Source organism: Phodopus roborovskii, unplaced genomic scaffold (assembly GCF_943737965.1).
Source record: "Phodopus roborovskii unplaced genomic scaffold, PHOROB, whole genome shotgun sequence".
NCBI classification, from domain to species: Eukaryota; Metazoa; Chordata; class Mammalia; order Rodentia; family Cricetidae; genus Phodopus; species Phodopus roborovskii.
In genome coordinates, this window is record NW_026126469.1 from 28,307,324 (window position 1) to 28,320,300 (window position 12,977).

The 12,977-nt window shown below is 43.3% G+C and overlaps 1 protein-coding gene across 1 annotated transcript in view; it reads right to left on the minus strand.

Moving 5' to 3' along the window:
• The window catches only part of Sidt1 (SID1 transmembrane family member 1), an 84,519-nt gene extending 72,420 nt beyond the window's left edge, over positions 1-12,099 (minus strand). Inside the window, exon 1 of the mRNA XM_051191524.1 lies at positions 11,736-12,099. Coding sequence (XP_051047481.1) covers positions 11,736-11,957 — 222 coding nt within the window. The 5' untranslated portion in view covers positions 11,958-12,099. The remainder of the gene's footprint in view (positions 1-11,735) is intronic.
• Positions 12,100-12,977: the final 878 nt, after the last annotated feature.

The following is a 12,977-nucleotide window of genomic DNA, read 5'->3' on the forward strand; positions in this document are numbered from 1 at the left end:
ACTGAGGCTCACTGTGTAAGTGATCTGCAGAGAGTTGTACTTGGGACTTGGTAGCTAGCCTGGAAGTTGAGACTCAAAGATAATCTCAATGATAACTGGTAATAGGAATCTTTTGGGTGATTCCTTAAAAACTAGTGAAATCTCAAAACTGTCACAATGACGCCACCAGTTCACAAGCTGACATGAATGGGGGCAAGTCTGACAAGGATCCTGTCATGAGGAGCTACATACAGGCAGTTGATGGCCACTGACCCAGAAGAATCTGTTTTCTCCAGGGAGGAGCCCCTGTGGTCAGCCCGAAGCACATGCATATGGGCAACATGGAATGGACTCATCAGGTTGTATTTATAGATACATTTGTATGTATCAATATGTATAATAATAACTAAAGAAGAGATCATGAAATTGAAAAGGACTGGGGAAGCATGGGAGGATTTAGACGGGGTGGAGATGATGTAAATACAGTGCTTACACATGAAATTCTCAAAATACATTTTTAATTAAAAAATAAATTTTTATGAAAGGTCATACATTTATATATGGTTACCAATAAAGAAAAAGAAGAGAGAAACAGTGGACAGAGGACAGAAACAGAAGGTAGTGAATGAAAGTTCATTGTAGATAAAAGGGAGAGCATAGGCAGAGGCAGGAACATCTGGGAGAGTCCAGAGTGGACCTGACCAGACCAAGCTGCACCACGTGAAGAGGGGAGAGGGAGGGAGAGAGGGGAAAGAGGGAACCAGGTGCAACAGCCAGTAGGCCCAAAAGAGAATAGACAAAAGAACCAGGTAACCGAAATGGTTGGGTTATATAAGGAAGAGTAGCCCAGTCACTGGGCCAGAGAAGTTTAGGGGAGAGGGTGGAGTATGCCACTCAGGAGGACCATTAACTGAGGGATGTTGGGAGAACCTGGTAGCCAGCATCTACTTTGATGTGTTAAATAAGCACCTCAGCCATTTCCCCCAAGGTTTGCAACCTAATAAGCAGAACTTCACTGCCATATATTTTGCAGATAAAAAAATTAAAATAGAATCAATTCTTAAAATTCAGAAATACAATGAACCAAAGGGCCCAAGGTATTAATAGTATCACTTCACCAAAAGAACTTGCCCTGTTACCTTAAGCACAGCAGCTTGGCAGTGTGATGCAGTATGTTTTGTTTACAGGAGCTACCCAAACAAGTCAGACTATTCTTAGTAGTTTGGTTTGTGGTGATATTAACATCACTATTTAAAATGGATGCTTTTTAACTGTGGGAGATAGGGAATATGTAGCCAAGTTTTTCCTGTTGAGAACCAAGATTTGGAGTCTGAAAGAAAAGGGTTGTAGATAGACTATCAATGAAAGCAAATAAAACCTGGGCTTTACATATCTGAATTGGAAGTAATGATATTGGCCCATGATACAGTGCATAGATCTACCTACTGAAAGGGCTTGGTAAAGTAGTTACTGACCACTGGCAGTAAGGGATCCTTGCACTGTAGGCTCTGAAAACTATTTCCCACTCTGACTAACCTGGCCTTCCTGAGCACATGGGTAATGGCAGGTTAGGAACAAAAGTAACTTTCATGAAAGCAAGCAAGCAACTAGCCAGGTATGGTGGCACAGGCTTGTAATCCCAGCACTTGGGCGGTGGAGGAAGGAGAGGATCAGTAGTTCAGGGTTACTCTTGTCCATACAGAGGTTCCAAAGCCAGTCTGGCCTACAAGAGACAAATTTTTAGAAATCAAAACAACAAACAAAAAAACAGACTTGTCAAAACAATTCAGAAAATAGCTGGAATTGGCCTTCACTCCCCAATGATGGGTGATTTTCTTTTTCCTTAAATAAAAAATGAAAGCAACAGTGACCCAAAATTTATCAAGTATATTTAAACCAATAACCGATAAGTGCAATGTTATGGGATGCTAGGGAGCAATGCAAAACTTTGGATTTGGCAAGTGAAGAATGAAGCACTTGCCTCATGTTTTCTTTGTAGGCAGGAACTTAAGCTAAGCAAACAGCCAACGAGAACCTGCCCATTAGAGGCCTACAGCTCTTGATGAAGAATCTTGTCAGAAAAGAAATCAGGTTACTTGTCCTTATCTGAAGTGCCTTCCCCTTCCTTTTGCCTACCTACCATGACCTTTTAAATCTCAATTTCCTCCAGCTGAACTGTATGCAGGATGTAGGAATCTTCTAAAACAAAAGTTCATGGTTCAATGATGTCCAAAAAAAGTAAAAGATGAGTTATATGCCTGTTTAAACATCTTCTAGCAGCTAAGTTGAAAAGGCAAAATCAGGTAAGTGAAATAAATTTTATAAAAGTAATTAATTTTTTTGGTGGGGGAGGGGTTTGAGACAGGGTGATTTGTGTAACCTTGGCTGTCCTGGAACTAGTTCTGTAGATCAGGCTGGCCTCGAACTCACAGAGATCAGCTTGTATCTGCCTTCCATGTGCTGGGATTAAAGGCACGTACCACCACCACCACCTAGCCAGTTCAGTCTTAAATATCTAAAAATAACCCCATTTAAACACACACACAAAAGTCAGCAAAATATTTGATCTTATTTTTATCTGGTCTTTGAAATGTGGTGTGTACTTTATATATCAGTTCAGACTAGTCACCCCATCTACATGTCTCTATGTAATACCACAAACTTATAGAACCCGTTACAACCCATTGTGTAATCAGACTGTGCCCTCCATAATATCAACAGCACAACTGAAGTGATGTCAGCCCCTAAGTACCTTCATGACCCACTGACATCATTTTCACAGTGAAGGAGGGAGAAAAAAGCAGGAGGTGGTTTCTATGGACTGGATGCTTGTGTCTCACACCTCACCCCAATTATTAACAGGTTGAAACCTAATCCCCCAGATGATGTCTGAAATGAAACTTTAGGAAAATAATAGGTCACAGGACTCGAGATCCGTGCCTTCATAAGAGGAGACCTTGAGACCTTGCTTCTCATGATGCTTGCCTCCCCTCCTGCCCCCTGCACTCATACCCCTTTGTGGATGCAGCAAGAGAGTGGCTATCTCCAAGCTAGGAAACAGGTCTTTACCAGACACCAAATCTGCCAGTGGTATGTGCTGCCTCAGGACCATTCAACTAGGTAATGTGTTAAGGAGATATTCCTCCCTCCAACAAGCAGTGGTCCTGTTTGGAAGGAGACTGTGGTTTCCCGGGCCTCAGTACACAATGAACCAGCACACCCTGGCTCATTGCAAGAATTGGAGAACTGAGACTGTGTTTAACTCTTCTATGTCACCTTTAATGTGTGCTGCTGCTGTGAGTCAGGGTCCTGGTGATTGTTACAGAGACCCCAGGGATACCCCATTCTGCAGATGCTTGAGCACTGTGTGTAACATGCACACCATTTCCTACAGCTCATGCACAACCCATGCATTCTTTCAGTCCTTTCTACATTACTTCTAATAGCCAATGCAGTAAAAACACTGGCCAAAGAGCTGTCGTGCTGTATGGTTTAGGAAATAATGACAAGTAAAAATTTTACCAAGTTACATTAAGGATTTAAAAAATATTTTTCTTTAAAATTGTGTGTGTGTGTGTGTGTGTGTGTGAGTGTGTGTGTTGTGTGTGTGACTGTGTGTGTGAGAGACTGTGTGTGAGTGTGTGTGTGTGTGTGTGTGTGAGTGTGTAAGTGGGGTTCACATGTGCGCTGGCATCTGTGTGGGAGTCAGAGGACAACTTTTGGACATCAGTTTTCTCCTTTCATCTTCCATGGTGGGCTCTGAGGATTGAGGCCTGTTGATCAAACTTGTGCACTAAGTACTGTTACCTATTGAGCCATCCTGCCACCTCTATCAAATATTTTCAATTTGATTTTAGTAGCTTTATAGACAAGAAGCCAACAAATATGAGGGTCATGTGTGTTAACACATCGTCAAAAGTTAGCACTGGGATGTCCAGGTACTTCGTTGTTTATGAAGACTGGGTAGTGTTTTTTTGACTCTGAACTCAGGATAATGCTACAATCAGGTCCAGATGTACAACTACTAGCTGATATTAATAAAGCCAAGGGTTATTCGTTGACTGTGGAAACAAGCACTATACACATCACTAAAAGATTAAAGGCCAAAATTATACTCAACTGGAAAAACCTGAGATAATTTTCTTTAAAATATAGACCTAGGAAAGAGTGGCCACTGTTTCCACCCTTATTCAATATAGTGCTTGACGTCTTACCTAGAGAAGGGACAGACAAGAAGAAGGGGACAAAATAGAAAAACTAGTCAAATTATCTCTATCTGCAAGCAAAATGAAAGATTTTAGAACATTTTCAGTAAAATTGAAGGATACAAAATCAACAACAACAACAACAAAATGGTTGCTTCTCTCTATGCTAATAACAAACTTGCTGAGGAAAAATATTTCATTCACCACAGCTTAAAAATACCCAAAGAAGCTGGGCAATGGTGGCATAGGCCTGTAATCCCAGCACCGGGGAGGCAGATCTCTGTGAGTTGGAGGTCAGCCTGGTCTACAGAGCTAGTGCCAAGATAGGTTCCAAAGTTACAGAGAAACCCTGTCTCGAAAAACAAACAAATAAAAAATACCTAAAGAAGAAGATGAAAGACCCCCCCACACACACACAATCTAACAATCCCGGTGCCTGGCATGGGTAACCTCCCTTCAAGTTGTTGGTTATGATACTCGACATTCCCCAAATAATATAAGGTATTGCTATTGCCCTTGGTTGCCTTCCAGAATTTGAAGACACCACACACCTCGGGCATGTGGTTTGGAGGAATCCAGTTAGAACTGACCCAGAAGCCATTTCCCTGAGGGTTACCTGAGGGTATCAGAAAGTACTATACAAGCTGCTAGGCTAGAAAGCAATCAGCAGTTCTACCCAGATGTAGAGTCAATGAGCTACACTAATGACAATCATGGCACGGTGTCTCCAAGGGTTCAAGAGTGGTACTTAATCCTTAGCTTCTAATTGATAGTCACCTAATTTGGATGTATGAGCCACTCAATAGGTGAGAATTGATGTCTGGCACTGTAAACACAGATAACTACCTGTGGCTGGTCATGGACCCTAGAGGAAAATTCACTAGAGACACTTTCCTAAACCGATATAATTTCTATCTTCACTATAAATATTGATGCTTCTACTCACAGATGCTTCACTCATGGAAGAAGTTTCCTTTTTCCAGCAGATAGAGGCCATAGCATAAAACCACAAGTGCTCAAAATGCAAAAACAACTGACTATATTAGATGGCCAACACTAGTTGATTTATATATACAATCCCTGTACCTAAGGGTCAGAGAACATTAAGGAAAAGGAGCCAGAAAGACTGTGGGAGCTAAAGAATCCTGATGTCTGCCATGGGGTAGTGTCTTTATATATGACAGAGAAGCCAAACCCGTGAAGCCTTTTAAATATAGTCACCTAAATAAGGTCAACACAATGACACCATGGATGGATGAAACCTCACAAGGCTCCACCTACAGATGAAGAGTTACAATTAATTGATTAATTAATTAAAAAGCTAAATTAATTAATTTCTGCTGAGAAAAGGAGAATTAATCTTCTTCAGGGATGAGCTCCATCCCTACATAGTCATCACTAAACACACACACACACACACACACACACACACACACACACACACACACCAATAATAATTAAAGAAGTAATTAGCCCAGTGGTGGTGACACACACCTTTAATCCCAGTGGGAGGCAGAGGCAGGTGGATATCTGTGAGTTCGAGGTCAGCCTGGTACACAGAGCTCATGCCAGGACAGGAGGACTGTTCCACAGAGAAACCGTCTTTAAAAAAAAAAAAAAAAAAAAAAAAAAAAATATATATATATATATATATATATATATATATATATATAGAGAGAGAGAGAGAGAGAGAGAGAGAGAGAGAGGCTGGGCGTTGGTGGCCCACACCTTTAATCCCAGCACTCAGGAGGCAGAGGCAGGCAGATCTCTGTGAGTTTGAGGCCAGCCTGATCTACAGAGCAAGTTCTAGGACAGGCTCCAAAACAGTACAGAGAAAATTAGCAAAATTGAGGGGAGTAGGAGGAAAGGGAGGTTTGGAATTGATGTAAATGCAGTGTTTGTATATGAAATTCTCACAAAATTTAAATATAAAGTATTTCTAGGGTCTTCCTCCCATCAAAAGTAAGAAACTGAAAGACAAATTGAAGAAGACACTAAACATAAGATAGATGCTTCTGTCCATTTTCTGGATTGACATAGTTAATTTTGTGAAAATTGTTTCATTACCAACATGTTATCTGTAGGTTCAATACACTTCCCAAGAAAATTTCAATGACATTCTTTAAAGAATTAAGAAAAGTTATATGGTAAAACCAAAAGACCACAGATAGCCACAGCAATCCAATGCAGAAAGGGTACTGCTGAACGTATCGTAATACCTGATCTCAAATTATACTACAGAGCCATAGTAACAGAGAAAACACAGCACTCAAACAAAAAGAGAGATGCAGAGCAATAGGACATAATAGAAAACCCAGAAGTGAACTCACACATCTCATGGCCATTAATTTTAGAGAAGGTATTAAAAACATACATGGAAAAAAAGATAGCCTAGTCAACAGTGTTGGTAAAACTGGATATCAACCTTCAGAAGAATGAAATTATGTTCACATCACTTACCATGCACAAAAATCAACTCAAATGGATCAAAACCCTTAATTTAAAACCCCAAGTTCTGAAACTCTTCAAGGAAAATAAAAAGAAAACACTTGCAGATAAATACATAGGCAGGAATATTTTGAATAGGACTCCAGTAATAGAGGATAACCTTAATAACCAACAAAGTAGATAGCCTTAAAGTAAAGCTTCTATATAGCAAAGGAAACTATCAGCAGAGTGAACAGACAGCCACTAACACAGAGGGAAGTATTTGGCATTCATATTTCAGATTGGGGAAGGAGGTGTTAGCATGTAAAACACATAAAGAATTTTTAAAATATAAACACAAAAATGACCCCTGCCAGTCAAATAAATGGGCTAATGAACCAAACAGACACTTCTCAAAAGATGAAACACAAGTGGCCAATAAATTGTTCAAGATCCTTAACCATCAAAGAAAAGAATATTAAGACACAGGTTGATTGTTGTGGAATATTCCTGTACACTGTGTGAAAATGTATTGCTGTGATTGGTGTAATAAAAAGCTGAATGGCCAATAGCTTGGCAGGAGGTACAGGCAGGGCTTCAGAGCAGAGAGAGAACTCTGGGAAGAAGATGGGCAGAATTGTCAGCCAGATGCTGAGAAAGTGGGACATCAAGAGGAGAGATAAAAGCCACAAGCCACATGGCCACATGTAGATGAATAGAAATGGGTTAATTTGTTATAAGAGCTGGTTGGAAATAAGTCTAAGCTAAGGCCTAGCTTTCATAATTAATAAGAAGTCTCCGTGTCATTGTTTGGGAGCTGGCAGGATAAAATCTTGTTACAGCTGAGGTTCCATCTCACCCAAGTCAGAATGATTACTGTTAAGAACACTAATGCAATTCTGGGAGGCAGAGACGGGCAGAGATCTCTGTGAGTTTGAGGCCACCCTGGTCTACAGAGTGAGTTCCAGGACAGCTAGGACTACACAAAGAAACCCTGACCCGAAAACAAACAAACAAACAAACAAACAAAAAAACCAAACAAGAACAACAACAATGAACATAAATGAAAAGGGTACAAGAGGAACCCTTATTCACTGTTGGTGTGAGTACAAACTGGTCATCCACTATGGAGATCAATATGAAGGTTGCTCCAAAAAGTACAAATAAAACTATCAACCATATTGCTCCTGGGCATATATCCAAAGAATTCTATATCTTAGGCAGACATGTTTGCACATGCATGTTCATAGATGCTCTATTCACAATAAGAAAATGGAATCAGACTAGATGTCCATCAACAGAAGAATGGCTAATGAACATGTGATACATGTACACAATGAAATTTTACTCATGTGTAAAGACAAATGAAATTATGGAACCAGCAGGAAAATGGGTGGATCTGGAAACTGTAACATTAAGCAAACAACTCATACTCAGAAAGACAAACACTGTATTAACTTTTCATATGTGCGTCCAAGATTTTAATTTTTACATGTGTACTTATGTGGATGTGGGTGTAGATATAAGTCATGAAACTAGAAAGGGACCATAAAAGAGAAAAAGAGATTTTTATTTTGGTGGTGGTGGGGTTTGAGACAGGATTTCTCTGTGTAGCATTTGGAACCTGTCCTGGAACTCACTCTGTAGACCAGGCTGGCCTCAAAATCACAGAGATCCACCTGCCTTTGCCTCCTGAGTGCCGGGATTAAAGGTATGTACTGTTACCGCTCAACTGAGAAAATGAGATTTTAAGGAAGGAGGAGTAACAGAGTACATAATATGAAAGTAGACGGGGTCTACTGAGCTCAACAGTACAGGGCAGGATGAGGGTGAGCCAGGAGATGGGGGGTGGGTATGGCAGGGGAAGGGCCAATACAAGCAAAGTTTGAGAAACAACACAAGCCTATTACTTTGTATGCTAATTTAAAAGCAAGCAAATGGGGGAGGGGTAGAGATAACAAAAGAGATAAATGTTTCCAGATCTCAAGTGTTCTGGCCACTGTGGAATTCTGTCCCTGCTTGTCTCAGAGAGGACAGCCTGCTGTGAACTGGTTACACTTTTCTGTGAGGGCTTCTGATACTGAAACAGCCCCAGTAGGAATGTAGAATGTTCCTCCCAACCTCCACCAGGGTGCTCTCATTTCCTTGTAGACTTGTGTTTGTGTCCTTGTCCCTGTCAATCTATCCCCAGTGGCTTTCCTGCAAGGTGATTTCCTGTTTGGTTGACTGAGCCCTGTGGTTCTACACCTGTTTGCACAGTGTAACTCTAACTCCCAGTTAAAGGAGTCTCTGGACAATTCCTCTCCAGAGAAATGAAATGAATGCTACCTTGCTGAACCTGAACCTTTCACCACGTTTCCTTTATTTGGCTTTAAACTGGCCAAGCCATCCTTTCACAGATTTTTTTTTTTTTTTAATGTCAACTTCATATTTACACTAGTCCTGGCCTCAAGGCATATCAGACTTTTCCTGGTGTTGAGTTCAGCTAAAGTGACACATTCCATGTGGTAAAAGAGAGGCAGTGGCTGATGGGAAAGGGCCAGAGTAAAGGCTCCTGCCTGATCCTCTCTTACCAAAGCCTGATTTTTAGACTTCCTCCTTCAAGACAAAGGGAATGGCAAGCAAGATTGGCTTCAAAAGAAGAACAAAAGATGACAACTTAAACAAACAAACAAAAAACATGGACACTTTTTTTTCCAACCTAAATTCTTGATGGGAGAAGAGTAGTGGAAATGACCGCATAGTAAAGGGGTCCTTGCCTTAACAACACACTGCTCAGTCATGACAAGCCCCTCCTCTGGAAAGCGAACCTCTGGTTTAGCTCCTCAGTGAGTCTGGAGTTGGAAATGGAGGTAAAAGTTGTTCAATGTGGAGCAACAACAAAAACTGAGATAGTGGTGGCCAGCATTTGGAATTGTGGGGAGAGGGAGTGGCCAAGAAGAGGGCCAGGTCAGAGTGGGGAAGGAAAGAGCGGCTCCCTGGGGACCCTTCCTGCCCTGGATGGGGTTTGACCTCTGGTGAGTTAGTACAGTTGCAGATTGCTGGTTTAACCCACCACTTACCTTCTGCTTTGTTTTCTAGGGCTAGTAATGTATTATTGACTTTTTATTGTACCGTGTGTAGATATTCTTCAAGCCATCACCATTGTCTCATAAAGAGTGCTTAAATGCACACATGCAAAATAGAAAGGACACAGGATACATTTTTCCAATATGTATTTGATTTTATTTGACTTTGTCTTTACTATTCCTTAGGCTTTTATTCATTTGTTCATTTAGTTTTGCAGAAAGCATTTATAACCCTCTGAAATACTGAACAGAAAATGATTGTACCCCTGGCTTCAATATCTCAAGTGTCCAAGGAAAGTCAAGCAGGTGAGCTCAAGTACAAACAGCATAGCCTGTGTGGGGTGGTGAGATGTTCACAACACTAAGGGGCAAAGACAAGCAACATAAAACAGCAGGTAGTCCTTTAGAAGGGATGGTATGTTCCTGTAATCTCAGCACTGAGGATGCTGAGGCAGAGTGACACGTTTGGGGCCAGTTAGGACCACATAATGAGACTCTATTGCGAAGCCAAGGAGAGAGGGCTCAGCAGATAGGAGTGCATATTGCCCTTCCAGAGGACCTCATTTCAGTTCCCACCACTTGCCTCTAGCAGCTCACAAGTTCCTAGGGGTCTGGCCCCCTCTTCTGGCCTCTGTGGGCACCGCACAAGTACATGGCATGCGCATGCGCACCCACACCCACAACACCACACACACACACAAATCAATACAAACAAAATAGATCTTAAAGGAAAGATGAAAGAAAGAAACACAAAATAAAATATCTCATTTGTTTCTCAGCAGAACTGCAAGAAACACTAAAGTCTGTCACGACCCTCTTCGCACATGCTATTTGATTTAGGACGAAGCTGGCATTGTACCTCAGAGACCCTGTGAACTTCAGGGCTCTCATCTAGTTCCAGGAAACCACTGGACTAGGAACCTGTCTTGTGTAATACACTAGCCTGGTGGTGGGCATCCCACACTGGGCAGGCAGAAGTCCCTTGTGTGGGGTATGCAGGTGAATGGCTTTGCACACATTAAGTCCCCTTGCTACAGGGCACAATCTTAGCTTACAGGAATCAGGCAGGGCAAAGACTCTGCTGCCATGGAGACAATGCCATAGGATTTGGTGCCAGGCAGGAGATGGGGAGCTTGGGGCAGTTTCTCAATACACACAACAGAAAGGCACTGGAGAGTTTCCGAACTGTGACACTGAATGAGGCTCAGACTGAAAGGGAGAGAGGTATTCCAATCATCTGCCTTTGAAATGTCCCTAAGGGAGCAAGGAATGATGCTTTTATACGGGAAGAAAACACAGGAGGTACACGGGACAGCCAGCCCTCCTAAAGCTATCTTATCGAAGGAAAATGTGAATTCTGTGCATTGTCTTACATTATATAATCAGCTAAATCAGAGACATGGTCGCTGAAATTATTCTCTTCCCTCCCTGCCTCACCATAACTCTTGTCAGGTAGATCTAGAACTTTCACACAAATTCCCACCCTTAAGTATATTCAAAGCCTGCACAGATCACTTGAGCATCGCAGTTACAACGTCTTTGACTCGGCTTAAAACAAACAAACAACAAAAAACCAAGCATACAGTGTGGGGATGGTAGCAGAACACAGGAGACCTGTCCACTCTCACACGCTTACTTTCCATTTTAGGTCGTGAGCACCTCGGCCTCCCCTTGTGCCATAAAATAAAAGGGTCTGCACCGGATTAGGAACAGGTTTGTCCTCCCCCGCCCTCCTCCGTCCTCCCGCGAACATAGCCACCCATACATCCTGGAGAAAGGCCCAGCCTGAGCCAAGATCCGCAGAGGATGCGGGTCCCATCTGCAAAGCCCAGGAATGGCAGCGATCAGGCTGGGATGGGAGCGAGGTGAAACCGAGAGGTGCCCAAAGCTGGTGCCCAGGCTGGGGCAGGGCAGCGATTGCCTCGCAACAGAGAGGCAGGGAGAGGGTTTCCTGGTCCCCGAAGTCGCCCTAGGTCCATTCCTAGTGCAGCCGGAGGTACCGAGGGGGCTGGGCGATCTCGGAAGTTGGAGTCAGCCCAGGGAGCGAGCTTCTTACCTGGCCAGGGTGGCTGGTGTGGTTGAAGGAGTAGATGTTCTCGGTGCTGAGGCTCACCACTCCGCTGTAGACGCGATCGAAATCGGCGCCCCTGGCGGGGTCGCGGGAATCGCCTAGCAGCTCTGCGGACTGGGCGAGGGGCTTTGCCCGGTGGCCGGGGACCGCCGCCCGCAGGAGCCAGGGCAGCAGGCAGAGCAGCACCAGTGGCGGGCAGCTGAACATGGTGGGCGCCGCGCCCTGGGGGCCCCGAAACACAAGCAGCCCGAGGAAGGGGCGAGCACGGAGATGGTCCTTCCAAAGCCGCCTGTGGGGCCGGGCGCTGGCTTCAGCAGCTGGGTGGTGTGTGGCCAAATGCCCGCAGCAGGCTGGAGAGGAGCGGATCAAATACTGATGTGCCACCTGGGGTCTCCAAAGGAGGTCACGCGTATGGAGTAGGGGGGACGCGAGGCGTGGGGGCCAGGGAAGGCTGCTTTCCCCTTCGGCTTTTAAGTCTTCCCTTTCTCATCGCGGAGAATCCTCCACTAAACCGGAGAGAATTTTCACTGATCTCTTCCTTCTTAACCTCAAAACAACAAAACCCTCAGAAGTAGCTGCTGGTCTAGAAGAATCTATGTGACCAGCCACCAAGGAGACTATCAGGTGCAAGATAAATGAATATGCACTCTAGCTTCAGGCAAGCGACTAGAAAGCAAAAGAGTTTCTCCTCTCAAGAGGGTGCACCGGTTTGCAAAAGCTACCTGCAGGACTCTTGCAGGTGAGAAATTCGCTCACTGGCTATCCGCCCTGCTCTAACAGAAACCCTTCTCAGACACCTGACTTATTTCCTTATTACTCTTGCTCTCCACGGAGAGACTCGCGTCATCTCTCCCTTGCCATATGTGCATGAATGTAAATATGCACAGTTACAAAAAATAGATATGGCCGAGAGAACATTTGCCAGCTCGGCCTAAAGACTGCTTCAGGAAGTGATCAATCAGGATTTAGTGGCCAGATTTAGGCAGATACCATTTCTTTCCACTCAAACCTTTTGTGTCCTTTAAGTCGGCAATATTTTCTTTCAGATTTGGGAATCTTTCAGATTCTTCCAGAATTCTATGTTGAGTTTTTGTTCATTTTAGTTCAATATTTTTCTTTTGAGGCGGGGCTTACTGTGTAGTCCAGGCTGGCCTTGAACTCCGGATCTTTCTCTTTCAGTCTCCCAAGTGCTGTGATTACAGTGGTGTGTTGCTCCGTCCCCTAGCC